The sequence below is a fragment of the Carettochelys insculpta genome, chromosome 6, assembly GCF_033958435.1.
Source record: "Carettochelys insculpta isolate YL-2023 chromosome 6, ASM3395843v1, whole genome shotgun sequence".
Lineage (NCBI taxonomy): Eukaryota > Metazoa > Chordata > Testudines > Carettochelyidae > Carettochelys > Carettochelys insculpta.
The window spans coordinates 59,270,051-59,292,246 of NC_134142.1; the positions used below are offsets into that span (position 1 = coordinate 59,270,051).

Below are 22,196 nucleotides of genomic sequence, written 5' to 3' on the forward strand. Positions count from 1 at the left end.
TTCAAAAAAGTTCCTAGACTGCTAGTCCCCATGACAATCTCACTGTTAGGTTTTCACTTTCTGATTTAATATATAAATCATTCACCCTTGGGACCTGAGTGGTTCCAGATAAGGGAATGTGCCTAGCCAGGGGAGGTCAAGCCTCCAGGCTCGCCTGAATGGGCCATCAACCTGATGGCTGGGCTCCCCTCCTGGCTGCCCCACCCTCCATCACCATGCTGTGTGGGGGGCACTCCCTACTCCTGGACCAGTTCCCTGCCATTGCGGGGCTGTCAGCAGCACTCCCTGACCCCAGGCAGGCTCCCTGCAGTGGGACTGCCAATGGGGCTCCCCAGCTGGTTTCCCCATGGGACCCCCTGACCCTCACCGAGCTCCACACAGTTGGACTGTCAGAGGGGCTCCCTGCCAGAAGCAGGTCTCCACTCTTGGCCCACCAGCCAGACTTGCTCCAGGCAGCTGGGGCTAACTGGTCCAGGCGCTCTCTGGTCCAGCAGGACCACAAATGTTGCCCCAGATCAGAGAATGTCAGACCAGAGAGTTTCAAACTGATCTGGATGGCTGTGGATATTGTTCCTGAGCAAAGCATATATTAAACTGCTAAAGGGACAAGTGGCACTTGATTATGGAAATTACAATGCATCAGCTATCTAAGTTCATAAAAGCAAACACCCTGGACCTGTTTCTGATCTGTTACATGCACGTAACTCTCAAGTAAATCAGTGCTGTAACTCCACTTGGATTGATACTGTCACAGATTAGACTTTGAATAGATACTTTGAGTTCAGATTAAATCATGTATGACCTTCACCATTACTGACTTTGTATCAGCTCAAAAAGAATTTTCTTCTCACTGAGTGGTGGATAGCCAGTACAACAGCTAAGAGAAAACTTATGCTTTTGGCTTTATGTTAACTGAAAACTCACCAATATGATGTAGGTGGACTTCATATTACATTAGATTTCTCTGATGTAACTACCACATTATCTTTGTTAGAATGACTATTTTTCCACAGTGTCTTTTTAAAAAGTCACTGAAAATAACTTCTTTTATTCTCATATAATGGTGCACAAGATGAAAAGGAGACTGCCTCTTTAAGAAAGCAAAAAATTCAAGGTACAGAGAGCAGTGAGGGAGGGAGTGGGGACAAAGTAAATTTTTAATGTTATTTCCAACTCAAAACAGCTGCTGTTTTTTCCTCCTGCTGCTAGACATTACCAGAAGGTTTCAAATTCCAATATTATCATTCCAGGCCTTGCATACCTTCTGTTAGGTCCAATTTCTAAATTCCATCTTCAGTTCTTATTCAGACAAAACTGCTATTAAGGATTGTAGATCAAACTTTTAGTTACATTGTTACGTTCCTCTGTTCTGTCCAACTGGTGTAAAGAAGTTTAGTGCACCTAAGAAGCAGATCCGAAGAAAGGACTACGGTAACTGACTCATCACTGTGAAAATCAGTTATGTATCTTAACTAGAATCTAAGGCTACTTGCCACGTGCTTAAATTCTTATCTTCAACTATTGCTTAAACCTGAAAAGTGATGAGCACTCTAGCTCTAATCCAGCAAAGTACTTATGCAAATACTTAACTATATGAACAGGAGTAGTCCTGTTGATGTCACTTATTACTTAAAAATTAAGCAAATTATTAGGTACTGTGTGAAATCAGATGCAGAGTGCTCACCACTTTACAGAAAGCAGTCCATACTGCAGACAAAAATAGCTGGTCAGATTTTAGCCTTTTTAATTCAAAATGGAGACACATATACAGAAAAGAGGAAAAAATACCAGAGTATTAGAATTAACATTTTTTTTTACAAAGTTCATACTCAGTTTTACTAAATTCAATGCAAGATTGTGAATTTATCTACTACTGAACGCTGAAAAAATGTGCATTCCTTGTAAAACAGCGAAGAATGTTATATAAAATATTTGGTAGAAATTCAATGCAGCAGAATACTTTAATTTAGCAGTCAAACTGCGATGCATGACAATAACAACTTTCTCTGTAAGAAGAAACTATTTCACAGCAATAATTAAGATATGCAATATACACATGCATGATGATTTCACTGTATCCACAGTCTGAAATAAATGAAAAATACTGAAGAATACTTTACCAATGCTTTACAAAAATGGCTATAAGTAGGAGTATGTATATTACTCTGCTGTTACATCTTCAACCTTCAGATCATCTGCACAAAAGAAGAAATCATACATTAATTGATTGAAGGCCAATAATACGCACAAGTATACATGAAAAAGTAGTAACTGTTTGTGATACATAATCTTCCTGAATATTAATAAGACCAAGGAAATCTGGGAAAAAGAGCAGCCACTCATTCATATCTACTGATTAGACTCTCAAAATTGAGAAATATCGAGTTTTGATGTACATACTTGCATATGTCGATAAGTTTGGCTTCCATTTATCCCAAGAGGTATCACTTGCGCATACAAGGGTATTTGACTGTCTGCCATTAGGAGCTCTTGAGATGAAGTAGTGACTTCAGGTCCGTTCAGGAATAACTGTAATCACTGGTCTTTTAAGATAAGTACTTTTTTAGCTTTGAAAGTAATTTTGTATCATAGACCGCAATGTTATGATGTATTTGAAATTAAAATGGAGGCTGCTTTGGTAAAGGAACAACTAGCTTTATATTTCTGAATTATTTGAAAGTGTAATTAAACAACTACTTAAACAACTATATAGGATGTCCAAGTTCATGAGCTAGAGGTCTGAAATTTCAAGGAATAAAATAAGTTAAGTGATAGAGCTCCAACAGCAGAGTTTTCTGGTGAAAAGCTCTCTCAGGAAATAGGCATCCACAAGATAATTAATACAAAGAGTCTGAGCAGGTTAGCTGATCATAGATGCATTTTAATAATTTTATTAGAAGATTTATTGTACAAAAAGATTATACTATTTAATGATGCAGACTCCCTCTGCAAAAGATTAATAATATAAAGAGAAATGATTCTTGTATTACATGGCTGTGATCAGTGTTAGGTGTCTTCTTTTTAATGAATTTATGAAAGTACTGTATCTGTGTACTTATTTAGGATGTCAGTGTGTTTGATCACATGATCCTAGCAAACAACACGCCACCTCCCAGGTCCACCATTTCCCTGAACTCACTGACTTTAATGGAGTTACTGTCAAGTCATCTGGGGTGAAGGCAAGTCTCGTCTAGTGGTGGGAGCAAGCACTGGGAACCAAGGACTAAGATCAGATACAGAGTCAGTAGTCAGAAGCCAGAGCCAATGGTTAAACCGGTAGTCAAGAGCAAGCAGAGTAGGAGGCAAGAAGGGAGTCCAAATAGGGGCAGGACAGAAGCAAGGCTAATGCAAGGCAGGGGCAGCAGGAGCAAAATTACACAGACACAATGATGAACATGAGCACTGAAAGTCAATATCCTGCTGCTGGCTTAAGAGCCAACATGCAAGCTCCTGCAGCACATCAGGTGGTGCGTCTAATCAGGCAGTTTACAGGCCAAATATGTGGATGAGGCTGCCTGGAGTCTAGCTCTGCTGCAGTAACTCAGAATTTACACGGTCATATGAGAAAGCAGAATTGAGCCCACTGAGTTAACTTTGAACTCTCCTGCAGATCTAAAGGCAACATTCTCTTTTTCATCAATTCTAGCAGCAGGAGCCCTATGCATAAGGAAGAAGTCAAATTTACCAGTACCAGTTACCTGCCTCTTTTCATGACTTCCAAAATGTATTTTGGAACTTTAAGTTCTACATGTATTTTAATGCCAGAATGGCATATCTGAAAAACCCCTGTACTGACTTTAATTTACGGGGAACAGAAAAATGGCTGTCAGTTATGAAACTGACATTATAAATATGTTGAATTCCATTGTTATACTTCCTTTAAATCTGCCCTGCAGAGCATCAGCTTTTCATGAGCCATATCCACTTGTATCAGTTACCTGATGTGAGGAGTCAAAGACTCATGGAACAGCGGGTAAATGTGAAGAGGCTTTTCATTATGAAATAATGAACCACAAATGTTTGGCAGCAAAGTCTCTGCTATTTACCCATTTTCTTTCAAAGTAATTCATAAAACAGGTTAGCAAATAACTATGTACATTAAAACTTTACATATCTGAAAGAATATATAAATTCATATTTTGCCACCACACTGTTTACCTCTCCTTCCAGATCATTTATGACTATGTTAAATAGCACTGGTCCCTGTACAAATCCCTGGGGGAAATGATTATTTACCACCTTCCAGTCTGAAAAGTGACTATTGGGTCCTGCCTTTCAATTTTATTCTTGTCTTTGTTTCATTACCAATCTGTGAGAGCACCTATCTTCTTTGTCCCACGACTGTTTACTCTGCTTAAGAGCCTTTAGTGATGGACTTCTAAAAGTCCAGGAACACTACAGTAAGTTCTTTTTTAGCTGATATTTGAGTAACTGGAATATGCAGATAACTGGCATAGCTCACAACTGAAGCTCTGGGCAGTGGACTCCAGCTGTGAGCATGGAGAAGCAGCATTATGGCTGGGGTTTGCAAATTAAGGATCGCCTGAGCAACACCAGGCTCCTTGGGGCCAGCCCACTCAGCATCCGCCCTGGTCCCTCTGTGCTGCTTGTGTGTGCATCTGAAGGGCTCCTCCTCTCTCCTGCCCAGTGTCCACCACCCAGAGTGGCTCCCCGCACAGCAAGCCACCCATCGCCATCTTCAAGTGGCTCCATGCTGTCACCACCAACAAAGTAGGGACAGCAGTTGAGCAAAAGCCAGTGCTGGAGTGCATGCGGGGGAACTGAACTTGATTATTGGTGGGGGTCACTGAAAGGACTGGTTTAGTTTTCCAGGGCTTCGGATTGGAGTACATCCAAGAGGATCCTTGGACCCTTTCCTTTGTGTTTTGTTGGAGGGGTTTTTGGTCAGAGTCAGGCAGAGCAGAAGGCTCAGGAGACTTGCCATTTTATTATTTTTATTTCTCTGTTGCCACTTCTTTAACATGGCAGCATATAGAACTCCATCCCATTTGTCCATGTTCTCCTCCTGGCTCATCAACCACTTCCAGAAAGCTTTATGAGTGGACACCTTACAGTTGGTTCCTGCAGCAGTTATCCTTTCCTGAGCTGCCCTTCCTCAGGTCCTACTGCTGCTCAAGTGCTCCATGGAACAAGAACTACCATGCTATATTATCAACAGTCCATGGAATCCATAACCTCAGTCACAGATAGCACCTCCAACATTACCTGTGGCGTTACTGGCTGTATTGGGGTATACCAGCCTCTGTATAACTCGAAATTAAGTTATTCATGTCACAAGTGGGGCCACCAACTTTACCTTTCAATTCAATATTCAGTCCCAAAAAAGGAACTGGACATAATGGTTATATTTATGCCCAATCAGTACACCAAAATGTGAGAATGCTGTTGTAATGCCACTGCAGTTACTGCTCAGGATACAATTTATGCTAAACCAAGGGTCTGGGCCATATCCAAGACCATTCATTTTTTATCCTTGTTAACTGTATAACCTCCATGTGCCCTCAAGGGCATATCACTTCTACGGATCTGGCCCAACTACAGCAGTCATTAATACTTATGGTTCAGTCTTTTTTAAGGAACAACAAGCTTTTGTTACCACTGTGCATCATTCCAGTCAGATAAGTTCAAAAGTTCACCAGCCATACAACCGTTAGCCACATAAAGGGTAAACAGCATGGCCGTGTCTACACTGAAACAAAACTTCAAAATGGCCATGCAAATGGACATTCTGAAGATTACTAATGAGGCACTCAAATGCATAAGTGCCTCATTAGCATGCCACTGGCCACGGCTCTTCAAAATTGCTGTGTTTTGCTGCTGCATGGCTCATCCAGACGGGGTCCTTTCGAAAAGGACCTCCATCTGGACAAACTGTGCAGGAGCAAAACATGGCAATTTCGAAGTGCTGCGGCTGGCGGCATGGTAATGAGGCACTGAATATGCATTTCAGTGCCTCATTAATAATCTTTGAAATGGCTATTTGCATGGCCATTTCAAAGTTTTGTTTCAGTGTAGATGTAGCCCTTATGTTCCCATGTATTTAGCATTATTTTCCAATTGACAGTATTAGTCACAACCAATACCATCAATATAATAAGATACCAAAAACATCTATAAGCATGACTAAGGGCTCTTTTTTTCAGAATATAATCAGGCTGAGTCCTCACTGGGTTTGCAATCTTTTAACATCCAGTTTTTAAGTTCTTACCCTTTTGACTTTATGAATGCTATGACAGCATGAGCTTTCAGCTACCAGTATTTCATAAGACTATTCATTTGGGGGGAAATTACATCACAGCAAGCATTTTGAAAAAATGTTTGTGTGTGTTATTTTTGGAATAGTTTTATTTCTAAATGTACATGGTGCCCCACCACTGTAATTGTACTGCATTAGTGAATACCTTTGGAGAGAACCTGCTTCTTTTGTTCATCTTAATCAAAAGCCTATTCTAAATTATTGTTAAGAGCCTCACCTCCTCTGGTCTGCAATGGTATGCTGGGAATGTCAGCGTCTGTGGATAGCTCATTGTTCATGCTGATGCAGTAAAATAGTTCATACAAGAAAGAGGGTTTTTTCAATCTTTTTGCATTGAGTGCTCTTGACATAAAGTAACCTTCAGTATTACTCTTATTCTCCATGTCCTGTGAACTTTCTAGGTCATCAGATTCTTCTGTTTGGGCCACAGAGTCCTTTGATAAATGACTAACGGCCAATGCTTTACTGAGATAGTAGCCACAGGTTTCACTCTCTGAGCTTTCCTGTACACTTTCATCTTTGATATCAGCCCTCTCCTGAGCTGTTAACATCCCCACACCACAAGCTTCATCTAACAGTTTGGAAAGAGTAGACTTGGAGAGCATGTTGGAGTCTTGAGTTGTGTAACAAGAGGCACTTATTCCATCAGAAAGAGATTCCTGTAATTCTGGCGTGGTAATATTGCTTATTGTTCTTTGGAACTGCTTACACTCTTCCAGAAGAGTCACAAGCTGCCGTTCAGAGAGACAAGGTAGTTCTTCAGGCTGGAAAAATAAGCAAGAATTTCTTTTTGTCAAATTAGATCTATTAATAAAACCATCGCCAAAAAGTTTAAAGGACACAAAAGAAGGAATAGGAATCTTGAACTTTAATGCCAGTGTTTTGTGGGTCTACTGAGTTTAAATATGTTTGCATGCAAATATACTACTTGTTAAACCTTTTCACAAAGAGTGAGATAGATCATACTCTGAAACTTATTTAGAAGGCTTGATGTACACCAGCCACTGAATAGAAGGACCTTTTTCAGCTACAATCTCACACAAGACTACATTCAACAATTAAAGATAAAAGCATAGTTGTTTATTGAGTAAGTTAAACAGTTTAGTGACTTTCTAAATATATAATATTTCTGTTTTGATCCCTGGGCTCTAGTTTCCTTCAGTTACCAAGAGAAACAAAATACATAGCCGAAAGATCCATGGTAATGGGAGTGATATATTTGGAGCTCTTACACCCATGTAACCCTTTTTAGTCAGTATGTTAGACAGGGATATGATGTGAAAGTAGCTTCAGTCATAACAACCTTTGAACATGCCTCTATTACAGAGTAGAGCAACACCACAGAATGGTGTAAGACAGGTAATGAAGAAGACTGACTTTTCCTGATGAAACTACACAGAGTTTATCAGGTAGCCAAATGTAGATATTGCAAGAGTTTGGTGAGAGTATCGGGGTAACAATGTAACTTTTACAGAAGGTATAAGGTGTTGTTTTATTTTGTTTTGTTTTGTATTAAGATTACAATTGATAAGGGCCTCATTTTTACCTGACATCCAAATGTTATGGGCTCAGTGATCAGCTGATGATTTCAATACAGCTACACTAATTTATACAACCTGGAGTTCTGGCCCATCACAAAACCTCCAACATGAACCATGCAGGAGCATCAATCCAGTATTAACTCAGAGAACAGTGCCGCCCATTAGCATTAGCACCATTTCCTGTAGTATCAGACTTTTTTCAGAAAGACTTATATCCAAGTACTGAGCTAACATGACACTGCTTACTTTATGTGATGTGATGAGCTATAGCCCAAAGGGGCACAGTTGCATGTATTACATGTTAAAACTGCTCAGTCATGTTTATGAGCTGGAACAGCTTTTAGTCAAGAAGAAATGAACACATCTTTGTTAATATATTTCAGGTATTAAAAGTTTCGAGTTGACTTTATAAGATCATTCAGTTAGAGACTAGAGTTACTTCCAGTCATCACTCTACAGTGAGTGAGTTTTCAAATCTTACTGTCCTTTGAATCTTAGTGTCCTTTGAAATATCAGATAGATAAAAAGGATATGAAAAAGCCTGCATTATCAAGTCACCATCAGCTACTGAATAATTGGCAGCATGAGCTCATTTCATTTGCAGTGGTCCACATAATGAACAAAAAGATGATGCCTCTGAAAATGCTTTTGAAAAAAAAAGGGTCATCTAAAATCGCACATCAATAACAGAAGTAAAAAATCTTTATAGTTAATCTAAAAGTTAAAAATCAAACATGAAAAAAATCAAGAAACTGAATATGTAAAGCTGTGTGGCAATCTAATCACGTAAAAAATACTATTGATAGTAACAGTCACTCAACTTCAGTAACAATTAGTACATACAGATTACCACTATATTAACATGCTAACAAGAACATAAAAATTACACAGTATTTTAGAACTAATCTAGAATATTAATACTTGTAAAGATTTATTTATAGATCTTCTGGGTGCTAATGCATAGCAATTATGAATAAGCCTAGTAAAGAGAATGATAAATACTCTAATAACTAAACTATAATTCCATTACATATAATTTAACAATATGCCCTCATCTAGAATACTGTGTTCAGTTGGCCCCATTTCTGAAAGGAATGAGTAGAATGAGAAGGGACTCATGGATAGATGACAAGGATAAACATGGGAAAACTCTCGTCTAATGAGAAATTGAAAAGTCTGAAATTTTAGCCCAACACAGGGGAAAATTAAGAGTGAATGTTATTGAGAAGTCAGATCAAGAACATCTGTTCACCCCATCTCATAATTCAATAAATAGGGAACACTTAATTAAAATGAAAAGTGACAATGTCAATACCAATAACAGAAACAATAATCTTTTTACACAGATATTCGATCAAGTCCATTGCCACAGAATATCTTTGAGACCATTCAAGGATTCAAGGAAGGATCAAACACTCACATCCCCAACAAAACCTATATTAAACTAAAGTTTGAGCTAAGTAAGCATCAGCAGTTACATGGTTAAATATTACAAATGGCAATTAGGTGCCTAGATACCACTGAAGATCTGGATCTGCAAGCACATTTTCCACTTTCCTGTTGTGTACTTTTTCACTGCCTATGTAACTATCCTGTCTACATGTAAAATGGCATTTGTAGTATGGGTGTCTATAGTTATTGTTGTGTGCCATTATCTGATTTAAATAGACCAAAATATTCCAATGTCAGTTAAATTGTTAATGCATATTTCCCTTTGCACGTTGGTTTCTAGATTTTGAAGATTTCAGCCTAAAGTGCTATCTTCATTTAACCTAATATTATTTATATATTTCTATTCAGAGTAAATTATTTTTGTTGAAAGACTGACAAATTCAGTTTCTGTGGTGTTAAATCTTCTATAAAAGAAATTGTTCGTGGACAAAGAAGAAAAAAGCTTGCAGGTAGCATGCCCAAATAATAACAACATGAACACTCAAAGTCCAGGACCATGTATTAGAGGGTGGAAATATCTGAGTAGTGGGTTGGCTTGGATCAGAATGAAAAAGAGGGAAGGATTGGTGTCAGTCCATGAGTGCAAGGAAATGATTGTGAAATTACCTGCATTGTACAATTTTATCATTTGAGTATTCCGAGGTACATAAAAATAAAGTTGTGGCCTAATAAAAACTACATTCAGCCCCCTGTGCTTCTTTCGGCATAACCGGACAATGACTCTGTGTCATCTACTCACAATCTAGGGCAGGAAGTCAGTACTGAAATGAGAGAAAAGATGCTGTTCTCAGTGTCCATTCAAGCACTAGCTTTGGAAATTCCATTTAGAGAAATCTGAATAACTGGGGAAAATTACAGGAATATACTTACATTACATTTATTGTATATATGAAACTACACAACACCCAGAATTATATAGAAAGTTGATACAATATAATTGTGCCTTTTCTGTAAAAAAGAAAAAAAAAGAGAAAAGAATAAAGGAGGCAGTACTCAGCCAGCTCCCTGCCAGCTCCCTTCGCTCAGTCCTGCAGCTAGGGATGCCAAAGTGTCAATACTTAGTACTGGCAAATACTGGCACAAAAAACCCACTGCAATATAATATTTGTGTATGTCAAACAAAATACAGTAAATCCTCAATTTAATGGACTAATGGCGGGAAGTTGTGTCCATTAATGTTGAAAGTCCGTTATATCCGAATGATTATACTGTATGATGATGCACTGACCTTCCCAGCCTTATCACTCGCTCCTGTCCTCTCCCCACCATCTTCCCTTCCCCTGTCCTGCCCCATTCTTCCCCTCACACCCCCATCTCCCTCTCCCAATTACCAGGAGAGGAGCTGAATGCCTGCCTGGCTCCTTCCACCTCCTGCAGCTCTCAGCACCGTGACTCCTCCAGCCCCCGGCTCCGAGCCACCCGCATGAAAGGAGAGCATGGCTACCTCCAACATGTCAGTGGGCAGCAGCCTCCAGCACCATGGCTGCTGCTCAGAGCCATTGCAGGCAGCAGTGGACGGGTGCCAAAGCACATGAGGCTGGGGGAGGAGAGCTCTTGCACTCTGCCACAGGCCCCCTGACTCCTCTGGCCTCGGTGGTCCCAGCCGCTGCAATGGCCCCCTCCAGCCCCGGCAGCCCCAGCTGCTCCGGCAGCCCTGCCAGCCCCAGCAGCCCTAGCCACTCCAGCAGCTCCTCCAGGCCCAGTGGCCCCAGCCACTACAGCAGCTCCACAAGCCCCAGTGGCAGCTCTGGTAAGTCTCCAGCATCTATTTAGGAGGAAGGGCCGGGGGGATGGGGGTCTGGCAGACAGCATCTGTTATTTCCAAAGTGTATTATATCAGGGTCCATGAAATTGAAGGTATACTGCACCAACTATGTACTTTTAGAAGGGTGGGTACTTGGAATCAACAGTAAATTCTTAGGATGATGCTAAATTCTGGCTCCCCTAAGACTCCATTTTCCTCATTGTAAAGTACATACAAAACCTCATTAAACAGGCAAAACATTTACATAGATACTCTTTTAATAACGTATAAATGCATCATATTCATATGATTCAGAACAAAAAAACCACATATGAGAGAAGAGAAAATGATCTATGAAGTCTGGTCCCTATAATTGGAAAAGGTCCAATTGTTTTTGCTAATTTTTAATATGGCTCTGAATCCCATTCAATTGCTAGGCTTTTTACTGCTAATGGTCCAAGAAACTAATTCCTAGCCTGCAGTCCTGGATGCCGGTTAATGACCTTTCCAGCAGGAATGTATTTATGTGTGCACCTAGTTCGCCTGACCCCCCAAGTGCCTTTCTCTACCTGAGGGTCTTTGTGTTTAGCTGAATTCCTCAGTAGCATGGGTCTATAGGATACTTACTTCATGTGGTAGGAATGCACACTTCTTCTTATTTTGAGTACAGACCTGCTGTGACTCTGGGCTTACAAGTTCAAATCATTAGGAATGTTTTCAATTTCTATATCATAATGGAAACAGACTTCTAAATGCATACTCTATACTAGGAAAAAGACACAAAGGAATATTTAAGTCTTTGTGTTTTGTGATATATTTTTGTTGTTCACTTTGGTTGTTGGTGATGAATTTTAACTGTAATGCATGTCGAATAAGTGTTTTGTAATCTGTTCTGAAATACTCTTCTCCCATCCTGCTGAAAGGAATCCATTACAGGAATGCAATAACCTGTTGAAACAACAATTTGGCTTTTGACATCAGCACAGGTATCATTTGGAAGTTTTAAGTAGTTATTTACTAAATGATAAATAGCACTTTAAGTGCATACCTCTACTGTATCACTGACAAGGCAATCCTTGCCCTGTACCTTTCTATTTAGTATCTCACACCAACATGCCCTTTCAACAGCCAGGCAATGCTATCCATCACACATATTTGTCAGTCGACACCACTCATTAAGATATTTGTTTAATCTAATACATTGCTTACAAAAATAAATGAAGACCCTTTTTTATTGAATGTGAATGATTTGCCTGACATTTTCCAAAACACATTAAGGCCCAGATCCTGTAAATACTTACACACATATTTAACTTTGGGCAAGAAAGTAACATTTCTGAAGTTAGCACAAGACGGGTTTAAAAAACTTAAAAATTGGTTTTACGTTTCTGGTCTCATGTTGGTCAGAGCCATATGTTAAATTTACGTGCAATTGCCAGATGACCATCATGTCTTTCTATATTTTTAAGAAACACTAAGATCAGAAAAAAAGATTAAAGAAAACAATTAGTCTGACAGCTATGAGATTAATGTCTAGAGAAGAGGTAATGAAGACTCATACTGAGTGCCAGCACCTCGGGACTGGCTGAGGGGTGGGGGGCAGGGAGCCACCTGAATACCGGCTTCTCTTTTTTTCCAAAAAAAGAAGAAAGAAAGAAAAGCACTGAAGACAACAATTAAAACATCATGTCATACATCATAAGGAAATTAAATAAAAGATCACCAAGTCCAATTACAAAGATATATTTATATCTGAAATTATAGTTACACAAAGGTTTGCATTTGTCCATGTAAATCACAGCTTTTAGCATTATATCAGTCATGAAGAGCCAAAATAATGGAGTAGCAAGTGCACCTTGTCTTGTTTTAACCTGGAAAACAAAACAAAAACAAAACAGGACACTAAGCTTCCAGAGGCAGAGCGAGTACCCCCAAATTAGCTAGAAACAAACAAACAAACAAACAAAACAACCAATTTCCTTCACACTATTTGAAACAAATGATTTAGAAAAAAGACAAAATAATAAGTTGGGATATAAGGATCCCAGGTAATATAAACCATCATTCACCACCCAGAGGTATCATCAAGCCATTAGGAATGGATGGAAGTACAGCGGGGATTTTTGTATAACATTTTCCAGAGAAAAATGAAAGAGCCCCTGGATAAAAAGGAAAGTTGTGCATAAAGGGGAATACTTATTCATGTAGGAATTTTTCCAATATATGTTCTGTCTCTCTGGCCATCAGTTATCCTCCTTCCCATATGAGTCCTTTCTCCCTTTCTAATTTCTGCATTGGTTTCTTTATGCTGCTTTACTTGTGCCATTTGCAGCAGAGTGAACGTGTCTAATATCCCATTCTCCAAAGATGGTTCTGGCAGCAGAAGAGCAGCAGAAAAACAGTGGAGGTTATGAGAAAATTGAAGGGAGAAGGGGAAACAAGAATGACACAAAAAGAAAAACAAGAGGTTTAGCAGTGATATTAAAACACTAAAGCTACTTCTATACTACCGCAATTTGTCAACAAAAGTTACTGTCGGAAGATATCTTCCGACAATACTTCTGTCCACAGATTGCGGCCACACACAAAAGTGGATCGCTCTGTCAACCCACTCTGTCGACAGAGAGCAGCCAAACTGCCAGGCCACTCTCTCAACAGAACAGCCAACCAGAAGCACAGCAGACAGGGCTGTGTGGTGTCAAGGAAGCCCTGTCTTGTGACAGAGGGCCCCTCAGAGTGTCCACAGGGTTTTTTGACAACAAATTGTGTTGAGAGAGGTGTTCTGCCTCACAGGGGAGAGGCAAAAGTCTGTTGACAAAAGTGCCGAGTTCTGTTGACACTTTGTCAACAGAATGCATTTTTAGTGTGGACACGCTGGGGTTTTATTGACAAAACTCTCTAGCGGACATGCAGTCTCTTGGTATAAAGGGGAATGTCATTGCATGGTGTCCTATTTTCATAGGCTCAATATCAGCAAGACGATCAGCAGCATTCAGAAGCACAGCAAAGTGAGTGAGGAAGGATAGGTGGCTAATGGAAGAGGCAAAGGCTTCCCCTGGGAGAACAAGCTTAGAAACACAGTCACAAATTAAGAAGTGAAAACAGCCTAAAAGCTTAATTTTATTAGTATTTTTGGAAGTGCAGAGGAAAATAACTACAGTACAAGCTTTATTATCTAGCAACCTGGGGGAACAGTGGGCAGTCAGCCCTGCACTGCCACCTCAGCAGGGCAGCAAACATCTGGCCCCACTCTGTTGGTCCAGCTGTGCAACTGGCCTACTCTGCCAGCCCTGTTGGGTACCCAGCCCCATGGCAGCTAGCCTCGGCCAAATAACTGAGCTTGGGGCAGCCAGCCCAGACTGGGTAACCAGCCCCAGCTTATCAGCCAGCCCCATGGCAGCTGACACTGGCCAGGTAACGGACACCACAGCACCCTTGGCAGCTGGACTCACCCAGTCAGCTGTCCCCATGCCACCTATCCCAGCTGATCAGCTGGTCTGCAGCATGCCAGTTTACTGAACATGCCCATTATCCATATGCCAGATAACAAAGCTTTTACTGTACATGAAGTTAGAACAGAGGACACAAATCATCTCTTTCCCTTCTCTCTGTCCACAACTTCTATAATGACAAGGAAAGGCACAGTGGAATTAATCAGGTGTTCTGGATGAATGGCATCTATTCGCTAAGATTGCAAAAGCCTGTGGTGAGAGACATTTTGTTTTGAATTCACTCAGCCTATTGAATTAGATATTAACTGCATTTTGCCTTTTATTTTCTAGGAACCAAACTGTGATTTTTATGTCCCCTTGCTTGTGATGTAGGAGAGGAAGACAGCTCAGAGGTTTGAGCACTGGTCTGCTAAACCCAGAGTTGTGAGCTCAGTCCTTGAAGAGGCCATTTAGGGATCTGGTCAAATCAATTTTTTTTTTTAAAAAAAGAGAGATGGTGCTTCATCCTACCAAGAGGGTAGGGGACTGGACTCAATGACCTCCCAAGGCCCCTTCCACTTCTATAAGATGTGTATCTCCATTTTTTAAATACTTTAATCACTCAAAAACTTTATTTCTAGAGTTAATAAAGTTGTTTTATTGTTTTATCTGAACTAATGTATTCAGCCTGAAGAGTTTTGGAAACTCCATTTGAGATATAGTAAACCCTCGATTTAACAGACCCCAATTTAACAGACTTCAGAAATAACGAACACTGTCCGCCAGGCCCTCCTCCAAAAATAAATGCCAGTGAGTCACCAGAGCTGCTGCCACCACTGGTGCTGCCAGTGCAGCTGGGGCAGCTGCTGTGGCTAGGGCCAGCAGGGCCAGAGGAACCACTGGGCCACTGCAGCAGCTGGAGTCACTTGGCCTGCTGAGGTCAGAGGAGATGCTGGGGCCAGAGGAACCGCAAGGGCTGCTGCCACTGGAGCTGCTGCACACTCATCCCACCACGGGTAGGGTGCATGCGTGAGCAGGCAGTAGGTGCTGACATGCTGCAGGTTTGACTTTAACAGACTTTTGGCATTAACAGACACCCATTCCCTCCTATTACTCCATTAAATTGAGGATTTACTGTAATAGGTTCTGCGTTCTTAATAAACTGACAATTTCTATGGGCTTTTATTATACAGAAGAGTAAAGGGCAATACATGATGCTCACTTCTGGTGACAAGTCAGGGACCAGAAATTTACTGGTGTCACTCTACAGTACAATTTAGGAGGGACTGGCTAGAGCACTCATATAAAACAGCTGGAAGCATTTTACACGCTGGAGGCTGTATGGAGGCTGAATAAGAGTGGTTGTTTTCAAAGCACAGCAGTGTAAAAGACACGCCAGGCTGGAGAATTAAGGTGAAACAGCTGTTCAACAGTACAGATTGTACCATGTGTAATTTCATAATAACTGATCGTACTTTATCTTCCTCTAAACCCACAAATTTGTTTGAGTTGCCAAGCAATGAAAACGTGCATTTGATCATCTGTAGCCTCACTCTGCAGTTATAAGAAGGGGTTAACAGGTGGCAGCACACAGTGATGCCACAAAAGGAAAATAAAGAGTAAACTAATGTGTTTTTAAAAATTGTTTCCTATAATTTGGAAGCATAGACACTAAAATAACAATCATACTGTATTACTGTGCGTCAGAGTTAAGGTTGTTTGGGCCTTATCTGTGCATTTCAAACTTTACTGTATTTGGATTTGTTTTAAATGTAACCTTAACTTTAAATTTCCTGGGTCTTTAAATGCTTTGTCTTGGAATAGTTACAGCATCACCGTAATGTTTTTCCATTAAGTTAGTGATGCACACTCTCAACCTCACCTACTGCCCAATATTGTTTTTTATCTGGAAATTGTGTACTATAAATGACCACATACTATTAGCCAAAATTTTCAGATGTGCTTGACTAAATGTGTATGTATCAGATTTAGGTGGCTAACCTCAGGCACACAGGTTTAAAAATGCTGTTCCCTAGTCTCCCACCATTTCTTTATCTACTGATCAAGTAACTTCCATTCTTACAAATTCTTCAACAAACTATTTTTCACCACTTTTTACAGCAGAATGAGTTGCAATATTTCTTTACATTGGAGATGTTTTATTTTCACTAACTGAACCAAGTGTAATATTTGTGACCTTCAAAACAAAAAAGCAGCCAAGTAGCACTTTAAAGACAAGCAAAATAATTAATTTATTTATTTAATAATGTATAAATTATTTTGCTCGTCTTTAAAGTGCTACTTGACTGCTTTTTTGTTTTGATAGTATATAGAGTAACACAGCTCCTTCTCTGTTACTATTTGTGACCTTGTGGATCCCCAATATACTTTTTTGAAAGATTGAAATCAAACCTGAATTGTTAAAATATTACACATAGTTTATATACTTTTTCCACCTTGGATCCTTTTTTTTTTTTCATTTTGAGAGATAAACTAACAAATTCTTCAATACATTCTCTTCTTGTGTGCTTTGAAACCGAGATGAAAAGAATATTGTTTTATAATCCCAATACAAATGACTATACACGTAAGTGGTTTATACGCTTTTGTAGGCAAAGACCTGCTTCAGCAGATGCATGAGTGGGGAGGGGGAGTGGGGCCAGAGGAGAATTTAAAGAGTGGGGTCCCAGTAAAAGGGAGGGTCAGAGCTGACAATGTTTATTCAGTCAGGGGGAAATGGCCCATTATCAGTAGTATAGATCAAGAGAGGAGAAAAAACAAGTCAGATCATTCAGGGAGGGATGTGACCCACTGTCAGACTCTAATGTGGAGGTGTTACCATCACAGAGAAACTGTGCAAGGGGCCAGCCGCTCCCAGTCTCTGTGTAATCGTTGGTTGATGGAGTCAAAGTTGCAAATGAATTGCAGCTCAGAGATTTCTCTCTCCATTTGATTTTTGAAATTTTTTGTTGTAGGACTGCTACTTTTAAATTTGTCACTGAGGGTCCGGGGAGACTGAAATGTTTTCCTACAGGTTTGTATATGTTGCTGTTCCTGATGTCTGATTTATGTCCATTTATTCTTTTATGGAGAGACCGTCCAGTTTGGACAATGTAAATTGCAGTGGGGCATTGCCAGCACACGATGGCATATATTATATTAGTAGATGTGCAGGTAAAGGAGCCCCGATGGTATGGTTGATGTTAGGTCCTGTAATGATATCGCTGGTGTAGGTATGTGACCAGAGTTGGCAGCAAGGTTTGTTGGAGAGATTGGTTCCAGGTTTAGAGTTACTGTGTTGTGGTCTATAGTTGATGGTGAGAATTTTGTAAAGATTATGAGCAGGCTTTGTACTGCTCAGGTACGACCACGCTCATGACAAACAGGCGTATCGTGTGCTCACCTCATCTGTGTGATTAAATAAGAGGGTTACTGGTTTTGTGTGGGCATGAGGGACAGAGATCACCTAAATTAATCACAAGTTTACCTCAGAAATTATCTTAAAAATCATGTATAATCATTTCCCCATAAGACTCCATTAACGCCTATTGGCAATTGCCATAACTGCCACTCTGTGTGTAAAAATTCAAAACCTGGTGTAGTCTTCTATCAGGTCCACTGTACCTGAGGAGACCTGGCCTTACCATATATGGTCATCCTTCTGGAACTTTCTGAATAATAATGAGGACTGCCTATATAAGATTGCACCTCAGCAGCACACTCACTCATTCTTTCTTGAGAACTCTTGAGAGCCAGAGAGCTGAAGTCACTTATGCTGCTGACATTTTGAGCTGCAGCCGCTACCTGAAATCACTTTCCTGTTGGAGGAGCCTCGACTGCTGTTGCGCCACTTGCCATCCTGAGAGCCCAGCATTCCAGGGAAAGCTATGGAGTCAGCAACCGCTGCTTCGGCGCACCCAACACTGCAGCGCGCCCCCCACCTCCCGGCACTCACTGGCGTCTTCGGCCGGCGTCGCCTGGACCTGCTGCCTACAAGTGCCATTGCTTCTATAGAAGGCCTTGCCTGACGTGGCGCCCTGCGCCAGTGCAGCAGGCTTCTCAACTATTGGCTGTACAATAAAGGCCTCGTGCCCTGATTCCAGGCTTTTTAAAGCTGAAGACTAGATCCTTTTAAATATTATTTATTATAATTGTTATTTAATTGTTTATTATAATGTCTAGTTGTTAGTATTAGTATAGGTAGGCTAACTAGTCTCAATTAGGTACAAATAGGTATAGAAATAAAATAAGTAGTATTTATGTAATTATTATGCCGGATAACTACCTGGTGTCAGGCATTCCTGCACTATATATCCCAGCAGTGGCATAGCACACCACTGCCTGTGGATAGGCTCTGGTCTAGCAAACCAGAAAGCCTAAAATTCCTCTGGCCTATAGAGCCTGATACAACCCAGCAGTGGTTCAGCACACCATTGACTAAGGACAGGCCCTGGCCTAACAAGCCAGGAAGCCTAAATACAGCTCATACAGAGCTTTAGGGCATTTTAGCCCAATACATTAAAGGCTCTTAGCCTGTCTAGGGTAACCAATCCCTATATACCTCTGGTGGGTACAAGGCACTCTAGCCTGTCTCAACTGGATACATATTAACTAATTTTTCAGTTATTCCCGACAGCTGATTACTGTAACCTCTGGCAACCAGATTGTCAACTATGTTGCTGATAGTAAGTTACCAACGATGAGTCTTAGATCCTGCATTTGTTGTTGTCTTTTTGTATTCTGTTGTGGCATGTAAAATAAACCGCTTTGATTCGTTCCAGTTTAACATTGATCTTGCACTCCTCAGTGTTATCTCAATCCCTGGGCATAGGTACGAACTGAATTAGTGTCTGTCTGCACTTATCCTCACGTTACATCTGGGCTATTCCAGTCAGGCCAAGGCTAGCTGAGCCCACTCCTGTAGAATATCCCTACGAGGCATTTAATTCAGCCACCAATTTCTCACTTTTCCTTTCCCATCGATTGCCTCGACAAATTTATTTAATGTTGGCAGGCTGTCTGTAGGCAAGGACAGGACTGCCTGCTAAGGTCTGTGAGAGTGAAGGATCATTGTCCAGGATGGGTTGCAGACCCCTGATGATGCATTGGAGAGGCTTTAGCTGGGGGCTGTATGTGGTGTTTTCATGTTTTCCTTGTGAGGTCTATCTTGTAGCAGGTGGCTTTTGGGTAGCCATGTGGCTCTGTCAATCTGTTTCATCAATTCTATAGGTGGGTATTGTATACACTCCTCTGAACCGCCCCCTCCCACCCCCCCCCATGACCGCTCATGCATCTGATAAAGCGGGTCTTTGCCCACGAAAGCTTATGCTCCAAAATGTCTGCTAGTCTATAAGGTGCCACAGGACTTCTTGTTGTTCTTGAAAATACAGACTAACACAGCTACCTCTGTGATACATAAGTGGTATAAGCCACAGCTGATTTCCTTCAGTAAGACATGAACCAATGTAAATGGAAGTATTTCAATGGCAAGATACACAGTTTTTAAGATGTAGAACATCTTAGCTAGGAAGCACTAGTCTGGGGAGAATTCAGCACTTCTAAACTCAAATAAGATGAATGTTCAACATGCACAGTGCAGTAATTTGTAAATATAAAATATGCACTTTAGAGAAGGCAACTTCATAGGCCTTCTTTAACATCTAAAAACCTGCTTAGGTTAAAAAAACCTAAACCAGACACATAAAAAAACCCAAATTTTTTGCCTGAACATCTATTTAGTGTGTCCAAAAACAGAAGATAAGCATTTTCACTTTTAAAAAAAGATATCAGTATGTATAAATGTAGACTATGCTGATTAAAACTTTCATCATCTAGGCTCTATAATAGTTTGGAATTGTTACTTGGGAATTCAAGCTGTTTGCCATGTATGCATCCATCTCATGTCTTCAGTTGTTCTTAAACTGTCATCAGCTCTCATTTGATGAAAATACACTGAATTCAATTCACTGAATATAATTGAATTGTGGCTTTGAATTTTAACAACACCAGCCAGGTAGACAAAAAATGGTCAGATGTGGTTTTGGTTGTTTTCTGTTACAAAACGTCCAAGTTCTTTTGTAGTTTTTTTTTTTCCTGTTTGCTTTTGTTTTCTAGGCAGTTAGTTTTGAAATGGCAAAAGGTGGCTACAGTACCCTTTATTTCAATGTATAAACTCTTGTACAAACTACTGAAAAATAATATGAAAACTCAGGTGTCAAACAGATCCCTTTCCTCGCCCAAGGATCCAAAGATGTCTGAACAAATCCAAGGGCATGGCAACATCCAGAAAGCTCCTAACAGTGCTTGTCAAATGACAGAATTAATAAACTTCCATCTAGCCAACAATAATGCAAAACAGAAGCAGCAAATGCAGGATCCAGATGGCAGATCTAATTCAGTGGCTAAACGTGCCACCACAAAAGAACTACTTTGAGAACAAGAATTGGCTATATAAGCAAAAACCCATTAATGGTATGTCTACACTCAATCAAATCCCAAAATTAATGGGATTTGAGTCAGCTGACCAGTATTAGGAAATTCTAGGCTTGAGTGCCTACACTGTTTTAAACCCTACAGTCAGTCTTTTCAAACCCATGCTCAAATCTGGACTTCTGGCATTCACACTGCAGTGTACAGACCCAAGTCAAATCAACCATTCCCCAGAGCCCATAGTACCTTCCTCAAATGTGGCCACTCTAGCCCTATGACCACGATGCACTCTAAGAAAACTATACCCCGTGTCATACATATTACAGTAAATTTGAACAGCCAACCAACACAACCTGCCATGCAGGAGGTGCCATTTGAAGAACTTATCTTCTTTATCCCTTCACTCCCGTGTCAGGACACTGGGAGATCATCCTTGAGGTGCTGATGGATATTTCACTGGTATTTTCTGTCCCACCGAAGTACCTGATGGATTTCCTGTTGCAGCAGAAAAGGAGGAGGCAGAGCAGGAGTATCCTGTCATAGCAGACTCAAATTGGCAGATGGCTGCTCAGTACAATTGGCATGGCTAATGATGCCCCTTGTGTAGACCAGTGCTTCTGGTGCAGGTCCACAAGCACAGCAGATCTGGGATGCAGGTAATCAAGCAGACCTAGCTGAGTCAAAAGATGGTCCAGAACTTTTGCATGAAGAAAGCAAATCCGGAGGGTTTTTTTTTAGTAGCATGCCACCACGGGCCAATATAAAGAGACACAACAGAGATCACCCTTGCAAGTCCAGAATCAGGTTACTATAACCATCCAGATCTGGTGACCCAGGCTGCTACAGGCCCCTTGCTGGACAACTGTGGGTAAAGTGATTCCAGAGGTTTCTGAGACAATCGGGCATGTGGCTACCCTAATGTAGTTGGCATTAATGATATTACCTTTGAAAAAATGGGGATTCCTAACTGTGCTACAGTTGTTGATGGGACTTGTGCCCACAGTTTGCCCTCCACAAGGAACACATGAATATTACACCTACTTGTGGACAAACACTTCTGTCAATAAATCCCTGTAATCTAGACATAGCCTTAGAGATTACTCATTTACTCAACATCCTTAGCACAGCAGTGAGCAGATTTTGAAATGTGTCTGTGCTTACCACCTAAGACTGTGTATTCTGTGGTAGATTTAAAACATTAATGCGCTTGATCCTTGTCTAGCTTGTATGCACTATTATGTTGCAAACCCCTTTAATAAGACTGTAACCATAGTAAATGAAAGTAACTGTGACATTTATGGGCAATTGATTCAGCTGAAAAA

At 40.5% G+C, this 22,196-nt stretch overlaps 1 protein-coding gene across 1 annotated transcript in view; it reads right to left on the bottom strand.

The window, feature by feature from the left end:
• Positions 1 to 2,025: 2,025 nt before the first annotated feature.
• The window catches only part of FSIP1 (fibrous sheath interacting protein 1), a 145,530-nt gene continuing 125,359 nt past the window's right edge, over positions 2,026 to 22,196 (bottom strand). Inside the window, exons 11-12 of the mRNA XM_074996964.1 lie at positions 6,495 to 7,041; positions 2,026 to 2,195 (exon numbers count right to left, since the gene is read on the bottom strand). Of these exons, the coding sequence (XP_074853065.1) occupies positions 2,161 to 2,195; positions 6,495 to 7,041 (582 nt within the window). The 3' untranslated portion in view covers positions 2,026 to 2,160. The remainder of the gene's footprint in view (positions 2,196 to 6,494; positions 7,042 to 22,196) is intronic.